Here is a 15,008-nt window from a genome sequence, read left to right on the forward strand (position 1 = left end):
TTCTGATAATGGAAAATATTGTCTTATAAATATAAATACACAGCATTCTCATTACCGGGTTCCAGACACTGTTTTCTTAGTTAAGAAGCTCCAGAGGGTCAGCGTGAAACTGGACTGGAAAAGAGGACAGCTGTCAATTTCTGATCCTGATACTGACACACACCTTCACACACACTTTAACTGACAAGTTGTTTCCATACTTTGACACTAGACCGCACAATGTTTCTGAAAGTCTATTGATTGTGGCAGATTCATTTGGAGAGTCTGTGTTAACGCAGCTTTGATTTAAAAAAAAATTATATGGACACTTTATCTTTTGTTCACAGTGATTGACAAGAAAACTCAGCTTTTACCATTCTGCCAATCATTTTCATAACAAATAAAGAGTGGAAATTTGATAAATTCTGGTAAAATGTCAAAGGAGTTAAACTCAACTTGACTTTATAGCTGTAACATGAGATATGTGGTTTCATTATAAAATTTGGCAAGTTTCTACATTGCTTTTAATATTTAAATTAAACATAATATGTAAGTCAATTGGGCCCAAGGGCCCTTGTATCAGTCTAAAATACCCAGTAAAAACAAGGAGTACTGTAATTCAAGGCTGGACAAAAGGGCAGGACGAAGCTCCACCCCTTACCTGACTCACCTGAGCTGAGACGAAGCAAGAAATGCAGGTTGTTGTTCTGCCACTGAGAAGAGACACAGACACTGAGAGACGATTAGATTCAGGGCAAAGCCAGGACGTTTTATGGGGGGAACCACAGCAGGGATACAGTGAGTATGGATATTTCTAAAAGTCAAAGTACTTTCAGTTCTTAAGTGGAGAGAGTGACGTGACTGAAGTTGTGTCTGTGTTTCCATCTTCACTCAGAGAGAAAATGGCTTCCCCATTAGAGGAGGATCTATCCTGTCCTATCTGCTATGATATCTTTAAAGATCCATTGGTCCTGTCATGCAGCCACAGCTTCTGCAAAGACTGTCTGAATAGCTGTTGGAAAGATAAACAAATGAAGGAATGTCCAGTTTGTAAGGGAAGCCCCTTAACGAGTGATCCACCTCGTAACTTGGCATTAAAAAACCTGTGTGAGACTTTCTTACTGGAGAGAGATCAGAGAGGTCCAGAGGTTCTCTGCAGTCTGCACTCTGAGAAACTCAAACTCTTCTGTCTGGACCATCAGCAGCCGGTGTGTGTCATCTGCAGAGATTCAAAAACACACAACCACCACAGATTCAGACCCATCAATGAGGCTGCACAGGATCACAGAGAGGAGCTCCAGGAAGCCCTGAAGCCCTTAAAGGAGAAACTTAAGCTCTGTGAACAAGTTAAAGGAAACTGGGATCAAACAGCCGAACACCTGAAGGTCCAGGCCGGACGCACAGAGACGAAGATTAAGAAGCAGTTTAAGAAGCTTCACCAGTTTCTAGAAGAGGAAGAGGAGGCCAGAATCTCTGCTCTGAGGGAGGAAGAGAAGTGGAAGAGTCAGAGAATGAAGGAGAAGATGGAGGCTCTGAGCAGAGAGATAGCAGCTCTTTCAGACACAGTCAGAGCCACAGAGGACGAGCTGAGAGCCGAAGACATCTCGTTCCTGCAGAACTACAGGGCTGCTGTGGACAGAGTCCGGCAGCGCCCCCTGCTGGAGGATCCACAGCTGCTCCCAGGAGCTCTGATAGACGAGGCCAAACACCTGGGCAACCTGAGCTTCAACATCTGGAACAAGATGAAGGAGATGGTCTCCTACACTCCTGTGATTCTGGATCCAAACACCGCTCATCCAGAACTGATCCTGTCTGAAGATTTGACCAGCGTGAGTCGTGGAGAGAGACAGAAGCTTCCTGAAAACCCAGAAAGGATTTATTTCTACCCCTCCGTCCTGGGCTCCGAGGGCTTTAACTCCGGGACTCACAGCTGGGATGTCGCGGTTGGACACAGTCCGATCTGGGCAGTGGGAGTATTAGCAAAGTCTGTCCAGAGCAATGAAGACAAACTGTCTGGACTGTTCAGAATCGTGTTCTATGAAGGGGAGTACACAGCAGACTCCGATCGTGATTCCCTCACTGTTCTCACTGTAAAGAAGAAGCTCCAGAGCATCAGAGTTCATCTGGACTGGAACAGAGGAAAACTGTCATTCTTTGATCCTGATACTGACACACACATACACACCTTCACACACACTTTTACTAAGAGGCTGTTTCCATACTTTAACACTGTAAACACACACCCACTGAAGATATTACAAATTCCTGTCGTTTAGACAGGCGTTTCGGGACTTTTCTAGACATGTATCAGTGTGACCATGGCTTCATTTGACCCTGTCTCACTCACAGCAGCTCATTTGATGCATCAGGGGGGATTGTTTTCCAAAAATGTACAGTTGGCAGTTTGGCCTGTGGAACCAGTCGCCAATCTCTGGCATCAAACTCTTGTGCTTTTTCTGAAATGTTTACGCTCATCCAGTCAACAGAAAGTTAAAGTTCCCTGTGAGTTATTCTCACCAAATATTGTGGTGAGGTTTTTTTTTCATTTTCTGTGTTGTGTCTGCTGCCTTCCCCAACCTGTTGTGTGTCTCCCCTTTTCCTTCCCTGTGTGTTGTCTGTTGCCGTGAGGGCGTTTTTCCGGGAGATTCAGAGGCGTGGTTTTCCCATCAACACTCCGTCTTCCACTCAGCTGTTTCCCTCACTCATCATCCCCACTGCCTTTCATAAACCCGGGCTGACCGTCTCCTCAGTGCCAGATCGTTACATGCATTACTGTGGTAACTAGGCCCCCAGTCGAATCCACTCGTGTTTTCTTCTGTCTGTGTTCTCTGACTTACCTTTGTTTCCCTCGCAGATCCGTCCGTTGTCCGTCAGTGCTGCCTACCATCATCTCTACCTACCACCCTCAGTCTGCGTCTGTGTTTGTCATCCCCCGCTCTAATTAAACCACCTAAACTGTACTCAGTCTTTGTACTTTCATTATCTCTGTGTTCTGTCCTACTGAACGTTACAGAACCACAGAGATAATGAAAGTACAAAGACTGAGTACAGTTTAGGTGGTTTAATTAGAGCGGGGATGACAAACACAGACGCAGACTGAGGGTGGTAGGTAGAGATGATGGTAGGCAGCACTGACGGACAACGGACGATCTGCGAGGGAAACACAAGGTAAGTCAGAGAACACAGACAGAAAAAAACACGAGTGGATTCGACTGGGGGCCTAGTTACCACAGTAATGCATGTAACGATCTGGCACTGAGGAGACGGGCAGCCCGGGGTTTATGAAAGGCAGTGGGATGATGAGTGATGGAAACAGCTGAGTGGAAGACGGAGTGTTGATGGAAGCCACGCCTCTGATCTCCCGGAAACGCCCTCACGCAACAGACAACACACAGGGGAAAAAAAGGGGAGACACACAACAGGTTGGGGAAGGCAAGCAGACACAACATTCTGAGGTCAAGAATGACCTTTCAATCACAAGAAGTCCATCATCAAACATCATTAGTAGATGAAGATTGTGTGATACGATTGAAAGCTCCTGAAGAGTTACTAAATGGACCTTTTGGTACAAATTAGTATACGTAAAGGTCATTGGTATTTTTCCCTACTCTTATAAGCTGATATGAAACTGTTCTTGGACTTTACTGCACTCTTGAATGATTAATGGATGATTTAAGTGATTCATTTGGGTTAGTTTGACAGATTGTAGAGATTTAGATTAAAACTGGGATATTCCTTCCAATATTTCTCAGGGATCAGGGATTTATTGTGTTATAAGTTGTTATTTTAACATCAACCTAAAGATGTAAACTAGCTACTGGCTATACTTTTGTATATTTACATACATGTTCATCAATATGCACTGTCTGTATTTTAAATAAATACATCTCAAATCAAATGCGCTGAGTTTGCCTACATACAATGTTTCTGTATGTGACAGATGGACTTCAAACTCTCCTGGTTGTGGGGGGGGGGGGGTGAGATCTCCACTTTTGAGCAAAATATTGAGCATATCAAACACTTCATTTCCTGCATTCTGGTGATTTTTTCTGCAACAAGTTATGGGTGTCTCTATTTATAGAGACACTATCTATATTTTTTGGGGGGGGGGTGTTGCACTGACTAGTTTTGAGATTGGGGGGGCTTTAACGCCTATGCTGTAGTACTTACTGTATATGAATGGTGCACGGGTTATGTATGCGTGGTTATGCAACTGGATGATTTCCACATGGGAAAGGTGGATCAGTAACACTAAAAATGATTTACAGAAAGTCATAAAGAACACGGAAAGGTTTCTGGTGAGTAATAAAATACCTAATGTGCAAATCCAACAAATGTGGGCTAACTGTCTGAACATGAAGCCTTTCACTTCGTGTTCTGTTCTAGAGAATAGTAAGCATGAGCGACAAAACAAAGGTGTTTCGTGAAGCTTGTTCACCTCTCCTTGACTGCTCATCCCTGTCAGGTTGCATTATGGGTAGCAGGTCAGCTGTTGAAGGTTGACGGCGGCCTGCAGAGAGCATCAGGATCAGTCTGTTGGTAGCTCAGGAGATTTAACCCGCAGCTGTAATCACTACCGACATCAACGGCAGCTTCCTGCTGCTTCCTGCTGTGTGCCTGAGCGTGTGAATGGGACCGTTCCCACCAATCCCATTCCCGCTTCTCCCCTGGACAGACATGGCAAAAGTACAAAAGTAAGTTAAAAAATACGCTGGTAAAAGTAGAAGTACTGTTTTTACTTCTTTACTCAGGTAAAAGTAACAAAGCAAAGGCTTGGAAATTTACTTACTATAAAAGTAAAAGTAGCCTTGCAAATGACAACCATATTTTATGCAAAGCTACCTGGAGCACACACATGTTAGAGTGCAGGCTGAGAAATTTTAGTGGACATGGAAAAAAGGCTTTTTATAGTCCATGGCCTACATTTTAAATGGATGTCTTCTGATAGGCTTAAAACATCACATATATGATTGTTGTGACAGAGACTGGGACTCCAGGTTAATAAGATTCTGACTGAGTAGCAAGATAGAAATTCAGTTGTTATTCTGTGAGAATTCAAACATGAGTCCTCTAACTTAGTCTGAGAGGTTTGACACATTAATAAAGTCGATTATTTACCCTTACGTACAGTATATTCCCATCCAATTAGATTGAATTTGGTATTGATGTTGCAAAAAAAGGGGCAATTTTGTGAAATGTAAGGAGTAAAAGTACCAATATTTGTGTTAAAATGTAAGTGGTAAAAGTAAAAATAAATAGTAAAGTAAAAATATCTGAAAAATCTACTTAGAGTAACAAAGTATTTTGTTACTTTTCCTATCTCTGCCCCTGGGGAATCACAACAACATACAGTACATTTGGGCTTTCAGAGATGATTTACAGCATCAGGTGAAGAAACATTTCTACAATTTATTTTCATGTCTGGTTCTCCAAAAAGCATAATATGAGCACAATAAGGTCTCGTGCTTTTTCATACATTCCACCACCTAAATTAAACATGCTCTGTTAATTAAAAGACAAACAAAATACAAAAAAAAACAAGAAAAAAAACCTCCACAACAGTGACTCCCTTCTCGTCTCCCCTCCACCCTGTCCACCCTGAACCCTCCCCACCATCTTCCCCTCCCTGCTCTCGTTGCCCAGACCTCCCCCACCTCCACACGAAGTTCATCTTACAGCCGGGTTTGATTATTGAGAGATGTCATGGGAGGTGGAAAAGACGGTTTTATGCTCGCTCTACTTGTCTGAATTAGGAATCGAGCGAGGTCATGAATAATGACCTGCTTATGAGTCTCAAGGATGCGGTGTGGCAAACAGGCCGCCGTCATCAGCACTCATTAATAAACGGATTGATCTGGCGTGCTGCGCCATATTCAAGGTCTTTTGACTCTACAGAGACTCCTGCAAGGTCGCTGGTATGAAGAAGGGTGTGTTGACAATAATCCTGCATGTGTGCGTGTAGAAAGTGAAAGTGTGCATGTATTGTTTTTAGGTAGCACACACATTCCTCTCAAATACCTGTGATAATGTTTGTATGTATAGAATGTAAACCATTTCCACAAAAATATTTTTAGTGTCGAAGTTTGCAGCTGAAGGAGAGATGAAAGACACTCGTCACTTTACCGGCTGTGCATTCGGGGGATAACCATCCGGAAATGTATTTAGTCTTTCCTAATAATGCAGCCACTGGCTCCAGTGTGTGTATCATTATTTTTTACAGTAGACTGCAGGCGAGTATGACCAAGCCAACAAGATGTGAAAGAAATGAAAAGAGGGGGCGCCCGGGTAGAGCAGTTGGTAGAGCAGGCGCCCATTCATGGAGGTCTACTCCTCGACACAGCAGCCGAGGGTTCGACTCTGACCTGTGGTACTTTGATGCATGTCATTCGCCCTCTCTCCTCCCTTTCATGTTGTCAGCTGTCCTATAAAAAATGGCCAAAAAATGATCTTGGATTTCTATCACACTAATACACCCTGCATTGAATCCATAATTGATTCTAAATAAGACAACCAGCACTATTATGAAAGCTTTTTTACAAATATTCAAAATACATCAATATATTGTTAAAGCTGCATGACTTCCGGCCTAAATGCCCAAAACTCTAAAACAAGTCGAGCTGTTCAGCCATAAAAAACAGGTTTGTTATTTTAGAGAGACTTTTATGAGTTTGCCTGAGCAGAGATGAGAAGAGAGTGAAACTTGAAAAGAGCCTGTGAGATGGGGGGAAAGAAAATTATACATAAGATATATAATGCATCAGTAGAACGCTAACGATGTTGGTCTTTGATCCAAATGACGGAGACAAAACAACACAGTGCAACTTCAAACAAAGGACACCACGGAGGGTTCAGTGGCAGCGACGTATCAGGCCTCAGAGGAACACAGTACATTTGGTGCTTGTTCCCCATAATGTGCCTTGGAAATGAAAGTCATTTTGAAGTTCTTTTTATGCTTGTTCACCAGGATCCAGAGGGAGACATTTGAGTCCAGATGAAAAGTCAGTCAGACATTTACAGCATTTATCCATCTGCACAGAAGCAAACAAACAGCATTAGATACAGACACATGCATATTGTATGGCTAACAACATTTACAACTGTTACTGTGTCGACAAATACAGTGTTGCTATTGTTTTTAATTAAGAAATGAGCATTTAGATTTCAAATACTGGTTGATTTCTCGAAAACAATGCACCTTTAACTATTTAAAATCAGGCATGACAACCTGGTCAGCATCCCCGGTGAGAGGAGTCTTATCTTGGCAGGCCCTTTGGAGATATGCTGTACTGTTGGCACTGATGTCACCACAGAGTCTAAAACTCTGCAGCCGGTTAATCTGCACACACCAGTATAATTAATGCATCAGATTCCACGGACTTGTAACGCAAATACATTTGGTTGTCGCTGTGATTAAAAAGCAATAAAAACCCTAACCCTACATGAAAAAATCTGAAAACCAACCAACTCAAGGCACAAATGACAAATATCAAGAATAGAAGGCCAAAAGATAATAACCATGTGAAGTGTATATTCAGTTTAATTCAATTCAATTTTATTTATACAGCGCCAAATCAAAACAACAGCGCTTTTCATAAAAGAGCAGGTCTAGACTGTACTCTGGGATGTTATTTACAGAAACCCAACAATTATTTGAAGCCTACATTTTACTTTTAAATCAAATACAAATACAGTCTGGTGAGTAAATGGCCCCTCTTCTGGTCCTCAACTCAGATTGAAATCCCAACACTGACAGAGAAGAAGCAGAAGAGGGAATCCTCCAAGCGGTGGGTAGGATCCTAGGTTGCTTTCACACCTGAGTTTAACCAAATCCTATCTAATCCTATAATCTAATCTATGCTACGATGAACCATGCAAGGTGTGACTTTACTCATCTTGGTAGGTTTCTTAACTATACTTCTCAGTACAAAAATAGTCCACGTAATACTTCTAATGAAGCTCAGTGCAAATTCTTTCAGGAAGACTTCTGATACCTTCAGTCACTGCTCTCTCTTCCTAAAACTATTCAGCTTTGTTGACTCCTTTGGGCTGCATCGTGTCTAGACGCCATCATGGTGATATGTCTTGGCTTCTCCACCCCTTTAACAAGGATTTTATAATGATAGAGTCTCATTTCCAAAGACTCTGTACAGTTCATATTATGCATATGTACAATAAATCTTTGCTTATCTGCAACAAAGTCTCTCGTGATTGCCTTACTTAGTTTACTTTAAATGAACATACCATCCATCCATCCATCTTCGTCCACTTATCCGGTGTCGGGTCGCGGGGGGGAGCAGTTCTAGCAGGGGGCCCCAAACTTCCCTTTCCCAATCCATGCTTTATATGCAGTATACCGTCCTGTAAACCCAGCAGCTGATCCACTTTCGGGCTGAAAATGAGCAGAAGTTTCTTAAATCATGTGTTCATGTTGTAGCCATTCATTATTGTATTGACACTGTATTATTGTGATCATTTGTAATTTATTCCTGTTCATGCACCTGTACAATTTTGTAGGTTATGATCCAGGACACCAGTCAGGTAAACTTCAAGCATGCATTAAAGATATAAAATCATGGATGACCTACAATTTTCTGATGCTAAACTCAGACAAAACTCAAGTTATTGTACTGGACCCTAAACACCTCCGAACCCTATTATAGAAAGATGTAGCGACTCTGGATGGTACTGCCCTGGCCTCCAGCACTACTGTCAGAAATCTAGGAGTTATTTTTGATCAGGATACAAACCTCAAGAACAGCCTTTTTTCATCTACATAACATTGCAAAAATTAGGAACATCCTGACTCAGAACAATGGGAAGAAAAAAGAAGAAAAAGGAGAAAAGATGCAGTGTGTGTTCTGACCAGAACTAAGAAAAGAGATCATGTTTCTCCTGTATTAGCGTCTCTGCATTGGCTTCCTGCTAAATCCAGGATTGAATTTAAAATCCTTCTCCTGACCTCCAAAGCTCTAAATGGTCAAGCACCGTCTTATCTTGAAGAGCTCTTAGTGCCGTGTTGTCCCACCAGAGCACTACACTCCCAGAATTCAGAGCTACTTGTGGTTCCTAGAGTCTCTAAAAGTAGAATGGGAGCCAGAGCCTCCAGCTATCAGGCTCCTCTCCTGTGGAACCAGGTCCCAGTCTGGGTTTGGGGGGGAAGAAAGCGTCATCACATTTATACAATAATCTGAAAATCCTTCTTTTTTGTTAACAAAGAAAGTGTTACATATAGATTTATACATACATTAGGCATACACGCATATGACACCGTTGTCAAAACCCACGCAATCAACATACACACACTTGTAGACGGCATCTTGGAAGTTTGTTTAACCAAGTGGTGTCTCCTTTCATAGGGGACATGTTTTCACCCCTAGCCCTTCCCACTCGGTTTCAAGGACCAAGGGCTTGGGGTAAGTCAAAGGGGTAAGACAATAGGGGTAGGGGAAGGGGTAAGACGGAGAAATGGGATTCAGCCTAAATCTGCATTGCTATTTGTACTCCTGATTACGCAGTCCACAAGAATTAAGTCGTTGTTTTTTGTTGCCTCACTTTTACTCACAACATGCTAATCCTCTTGCATCTCTGTCAGGCCAAAATCTCTATCAATATTCACACACACACAATCATGATCAAATCGATCAACTGCCATGGCAAGTGCCCAGTACATTCATGCTTCTCAGTGGATGAACCCTTTTGATTGCAATGACAACATCATCTTTCCTGAAGCACTAACCTTGGGAAAAACTTTACATTTTTAAGTCTCCATTGATTTTAGCAGATTGATTTGGAGAGTCTATGTTATCTCTCAACTTAGCTTTGTTAAAAAAAAAAATATATATATGGACATGTTATCTTAAGATTACAGTGATGGATAAAGAAACTGGCAAATTCTAACATACCTTTTTATATTTAAATCAAACACAATAAGTAAGCCGATTTGGCCAATGGGCCCTTGAATCAGTTTATAACACCCAATGTAAAATAGGACAAAACAAAGTTAATTCAAGGCTGGATCAAAAGGGCAGGACGAAGCTCCACCCCTTACCTGACTCACCTGAGCTGAGACGAAGCAAGAAATGCAGGTTGTTGTTCTGCCACTGAGAAGAGACACAGACACTGAGAGACGATTAGATTCAGGGCAAAGCCAGGACGTCTACTGGGGGGAAACCACAGCAGGGATACAGTGAGTATGGATATTTCTAAAAGTCAAAGTACTTTCATTCCATTAGAGGAGGATCTATCCTGTCCTATCTGCTATGATATCTTTAAAGATCCATTGGTCCTGTCATGCAGCCACAGCTTCTGCAAAGACTGTCTGAATAGCTGTTGGAAAGATAAACTGAAAAAGGAACGTCCAGTTTATAAAGTTTATAACGAGTGATCCACCTCATAACTTGGCATTAAAAAACTGGAGAGAGATCAGAGAGGTCCAGAGGTTCTCTGCAGTCTGCAGTTCTCTTCTGTCAGCATCTTCATCAGCATCCCGTGTAGCTCATCTAGATTCATGGAGACACACCAACCACACATTCAGACCCATGGATGAGGCTGCACAGGATCACAGAGAGGAGCTCCAGGAAGCCCTGAAGCCCTTAAAGGAGAAACTGAAGCTCTGGGAACAAGGTAAAGGAAACTGGGATCAAACAGCAGAACACCTGAAGGTCCAGGCCGGACGCACAGAGACGAAGATTAAGGAGCAGTTTAAGAAGCTTCACCAGTTTCTAGAAGAGGAAGAGGAGGCCAGGATCTCTGCTCTGAGGGAGGAAGAGAAGCGAAAGAGTCAGAGGATGAAGGAGAAGATGGAGGCTCTGAGCAGAGAGATAGCAGCTCTTTCAGACAAAGTCAGACTCAGAATCAGAATCAGCTTTATCTGCCAGGTATGAGGACACATACGAGGAAATTTTCTTTGGAACATCGTTGCTCACAATGCGCTTACACATATAAAACAACCAAACAATATATACACAATAATATATACACACGCTAAACAGAAACAATATGGAGGCAATAGTGCAATAAAGAGTGCAAAGTATGCAGGAGTGAAATGTGATAGTTATTATTTCAAATGTGGCATAGTGCAAAGGAAGCTGGAATAAATAGTATTATGTTATTATATTACAATATGAACAGTACAAACAGCTCTGGAATAGGGAATGAGAATGATGAATAAATAATGAATAATAAATAAGATATGAGAATGAGAATGATGAATATTACTAAACAAGTTGAATAATAAGTGAAACCAGTGAACAGGTGCTGGTTAGAGACAGCGTTGCTGGGTTATTGGACAGAACTGAACCCGACACTAAGGGTAAGAAGTCAGCTGGGGGGGGGGAGGCTCCTCCTGAAGTCCTCGATCATCTCCACAGTTTTGAGCCACAGAGGACGAGCTGAGAGCCGAAGACGTCTCGTTCCTGCAGAACTACAGGGCTGCTGTGGACAGAGTCCGGCAGCGCCCCCTGCTGGAGGATCCACAGCTGCTCCCAGGAGCTCTGATAGACGAGGCCAAACACCTGGGCCACCTGAGCTTCAACATCTGGAACAAGATGAAGGAGATGGTCTCCTACAGTTGTGTGACTCTTCCTGACAATCCAGAAAGGTTTATTAGGACACGGCTGTCCTGGGCTCAAAGAGTTCTAACTCTCACAGCTGGGACTTTGAGGTTAGAAATGGCAATCACTGGTCCCTAGATGTATTACAGAAGTCTGCCTCCCCCCCCCCCGTCCAGTTGAGCAAGGCTACTCGGAAATCAATTTTTTTACATTTTCTAGGAGTTTTTATGAAACAAAGAATCAAAATAGTTCTAGTTATTTATCTGTATGTCCTCAGGTTTTCGACACAAAGCCAATATCTTTATATGAATGAATGAAGACGACCAGTGTTGCAGGAACTTTATAACTGTACTGATGATTGAAAATAAATTAAATGAAAAATACTTCAATTATTATATATTTACTGCTGATATGGATGTATGAATCTTAATCATCAACATTATAATTAATGTGTAGATATGAGTTTCTGTACATAATTACATAATATGAACAAACTTTGTGATAAATATCTCTTAAATTTTGAAATTCAACAACTGTGACCAAGTCATATACTTAGCAGCAGCGGTGGAAGAAGTATTCTGATCCCTAACGTAAGTAAAAGTACTAATACCACACTGTAAAAATGCTCTATTACAGTAAATGTCCTGCATTGAAAATGTTACTTAAGTAAAAGTATGTACGCATCATTAGGAAAATGTACTTAAAGTATTAAAAGTAAAAGTACTCAAAGCAGAAAAAAACACTAACATTTTAGAAACTGGAAACGATCGAACAGTTCTGTCAATCATCTACCGGTAAGTGTTTAACCATCTTATCATTTCAGCTGGAATTTTAGGCCGATATTTTGTTGGGTCGTTTAATTTATAACAAAACATATTTATATAGAGGTTTTGATGCAGCGGGCCCGGGGTTTTACTCCGACCTGCTGCATGTCATTCCCCCTCTCTCTCTCCTCTTTCATTTCTTCAGCTGCCCTGTCAAAATAAAGGCCGAAAATGTCCCAAAAAAATAATCGTTAAAAATAATAATAATCACCTTTAAAAAAAAATGTGTGTGTTTTGCGTGCGAAAGTCTCAATGAGTAAAGTAACTCAAGCAGTCAGATGAATGTACAGTAGTGGAGTAAAAAGTACAATATTTCTCTCTGAAATGTAGTGGAGTAGAAGTAGAAAGTGGCATGAAAAAAAAAGACTAAAGTAAAGTACAAGTACTTCACATTTGTAGTTAAGTACAGTACTGGAGTAACTGTACTTAGTTACATTCCACCACTGCTTGGCAGGACATTCTACAGTTGAAGAATAAACATTGCAATGGAGACGCTGTTTCTGAATAATCTCGATCTTAACACAAATATTGATGTAATTGTGCTTTATTGGTGGAGCTTTTTGTTAGAGGAATAGGACTCGTTTTAGAAAGTCATTACATATTTGGAGGCCATTTGAGGATTTTTATTATTCTGCCAAAGTAGTAATGGTTTGATGTACGAGTTATTTAATAAAAACTGTTTTTTTATATATAGGGGGGAAAGTAGTTAATACTTTTAGAATTAAGTTGTATTATTTTGAGGAAAAAAAAGTCACATTTCTGTTTACAATTTGTTGCGTATATGCCACGACAGAAAAGAAGAGAAAATTGTAGAGAAGCTGTGGGTGTTATGTATATTTAAAGGCGTGTTTTATCTACATCACTTTACGTTATCTTAGTTCAAACGTTGTTCTCTGATGATCAGACTTGTTTGTCTCATCTTGAGATAACGTGTGTCTGGACTTCATGTTTAATATCAGGAAGGTTTCATACTGGAGTTATTTCTTTCAGCCTCGACAGAATGAAACATTACAGAAGATAAAATACCAAAATTAGTGAAAAGAGGATACAGACAGGACTAAAAATATGACTTTTATGAGGACTATTTCTTCTTAATGTAAAAAAAAAAGTAAGCAACCACTGTTAAACTGTTACTCAAATATAAAAAAATTAAGTGAAGTAATCTTAAAACCAACTGTACGTTTTGTACATATTTCTCATAAAACCCACAAACAACTGGTGTAATCAAAGCAGCAGATATCCTGACTTTTAGTCCCTAATACGGGGAAATCTCTGAACACTACGGTGGCCGAGAAGGTTCACAACACATGAAACACCGCAACCACACATTCAGAAAACACCTTCAATTGTTTCCCTATTTGCTCGTGCTGTGAAAATTTGCAGCGTACGTGATGTGAAATCGTTGTTTTCAGAATTTGGAGGTTTTCTCAATATGCAGATGTTATGGCATTTGTAACGCACGTCACGTGAAACCAATGTTATTTTCTGAATATTGGAGGTGTTATATGAATATGTAATTGTTGTGGCGTTTACAGGTGTTGTGACCATCTTGAAAAATCTGAATTCTACATTTCCCATAATGCAACTTGATAGTGTCTTAAATTAGACCCTCCGTGTGTGTGTGTGTGTGTGTGTTAAAGCTTAAGTTTTTGATAGTAATGAACGTCTGTTACAATCAAGTCATCGCCAAATGAGTCGCTACAAAGCAAATTAAGACTATCAGCTCCACACAACTCTCTCTGGATTTCTCAGTATGACTATGTTCAGAAGATTTTTTTTAATCCTTTGTGTCCTCCATGGCTACTAGCAACTGCGAGGAGGAGGACTGAGGGGGAAGTGCGATCACGGAAGAGTTGCATTATGTGGACGCGCCGACGGCATTGTTGTCATTACTTAGAATTAAGTAATGACAACTCGGGGCGACAGAAAACACGCACTATAGTTTTAGAGTGAAGCTGAGATTGCCCCGATGTGATTTCCTCATCCAGAGGCACAGGCGACATCATACAAGTGTTTTCTGAATAGGACGAACCATAACCTGTAAACTCTTCGTTAAGTGTCAAATGAGTCCTGTGGAAATTCTAGATAAAAAAAAAAAGAGACGAGACGAGATGTGAATGTGGTCAGTAAATATTATTCTCTTAAAAAAAAGAAGAAAAAAAAGACTTCATTACAAGATTAGACTTCACTCATTCAGACACAGTCAGTTTTCTAAATACTGCTTATCACTTAATGCATGACACAACAGGGATCCACTGCAATCTGTTGGAGATCAGTTCTGTTGAGTGTCTGGACTGACAGACATCCAGTGGTGTGGTCTACGTGAAATGCAGGTTTACGGCACATACCCACCAGGAAAGGTCAAGAATTTCCACGTACTCACTCACTTACAAAAGCACAAGGATACGTACAATTTTTGTACGTGCAAAACATGTTGTATGTTTGCATGTTTATCACCTCTTAGTCAATATCGACGTTTCATTTCGGGGATTGTTCAGGGGATCTCAGAAGGCTGTGTGGACTAGCCAAACCCCTCCTCTGTAGCGCTGTGGAGGAAGGTCTGGCAATGTCAGGCCAATCAACTCTCAATTATAATAAGGTCCAACCACACAAGGGTAGCACGAGGTTCAGTTCTACCCCCTCGACGTACAGG

General features: G+C 41.1%; 1 protein-coding gene and 1 pseudogene across 1 annotated transcript; both read left to right on the top strand.

Moving 5' to 3' along the window:
• The first annotated feature begins 673 nt into the window (after nucleotides 1-673).
• LOC116688531 (tripartite motif-containing protein 35) lies at nucleotides 674-2,495 on the top strand. The gene is made up of 2 exons (XM_032514635.1): nucleotides 674-777; nucleotides 875-2,495. Exons 1-2 carry the CDS (start codon nucleotides 752-754, stop codon nucleotides 2,253-2,255), a joined length of 1,407 nt encoding a protein of 468 aa, XP_032370526.1. The 5' UTR covers nucleotides 674-751; the 3' UTR covers nucleotides 2,256-2,495.
• A 7,555-nt stretch (nucleotides 2,496-10,050) lies between these two features.
• LOC116687538 (tripartite motif-containing protein 35-like) lies at nucleotides 10,051-13,899 on the top strand (annotated as a pseudogene).
• The last annotated feature ends 1,109 nt before the right edge of the window (nucleotides 13,900-15,008 follow it).

Source organism: Etheostoma spectabile, chromosome 4 (genome assembly GCF_008692095.1).
Source record: "Etheostoma spectabile isolate EspeVRDwgs_2016 chromosome 4, UIUC_Espe_1.0, whole genome shotgun sequence".
Lineage (NCBI taxonomy): Eukaryota > Metazoa > Chordata > Actinopteri > Perciformes > Percidae > Etheostoma > Etheostoma spectabile.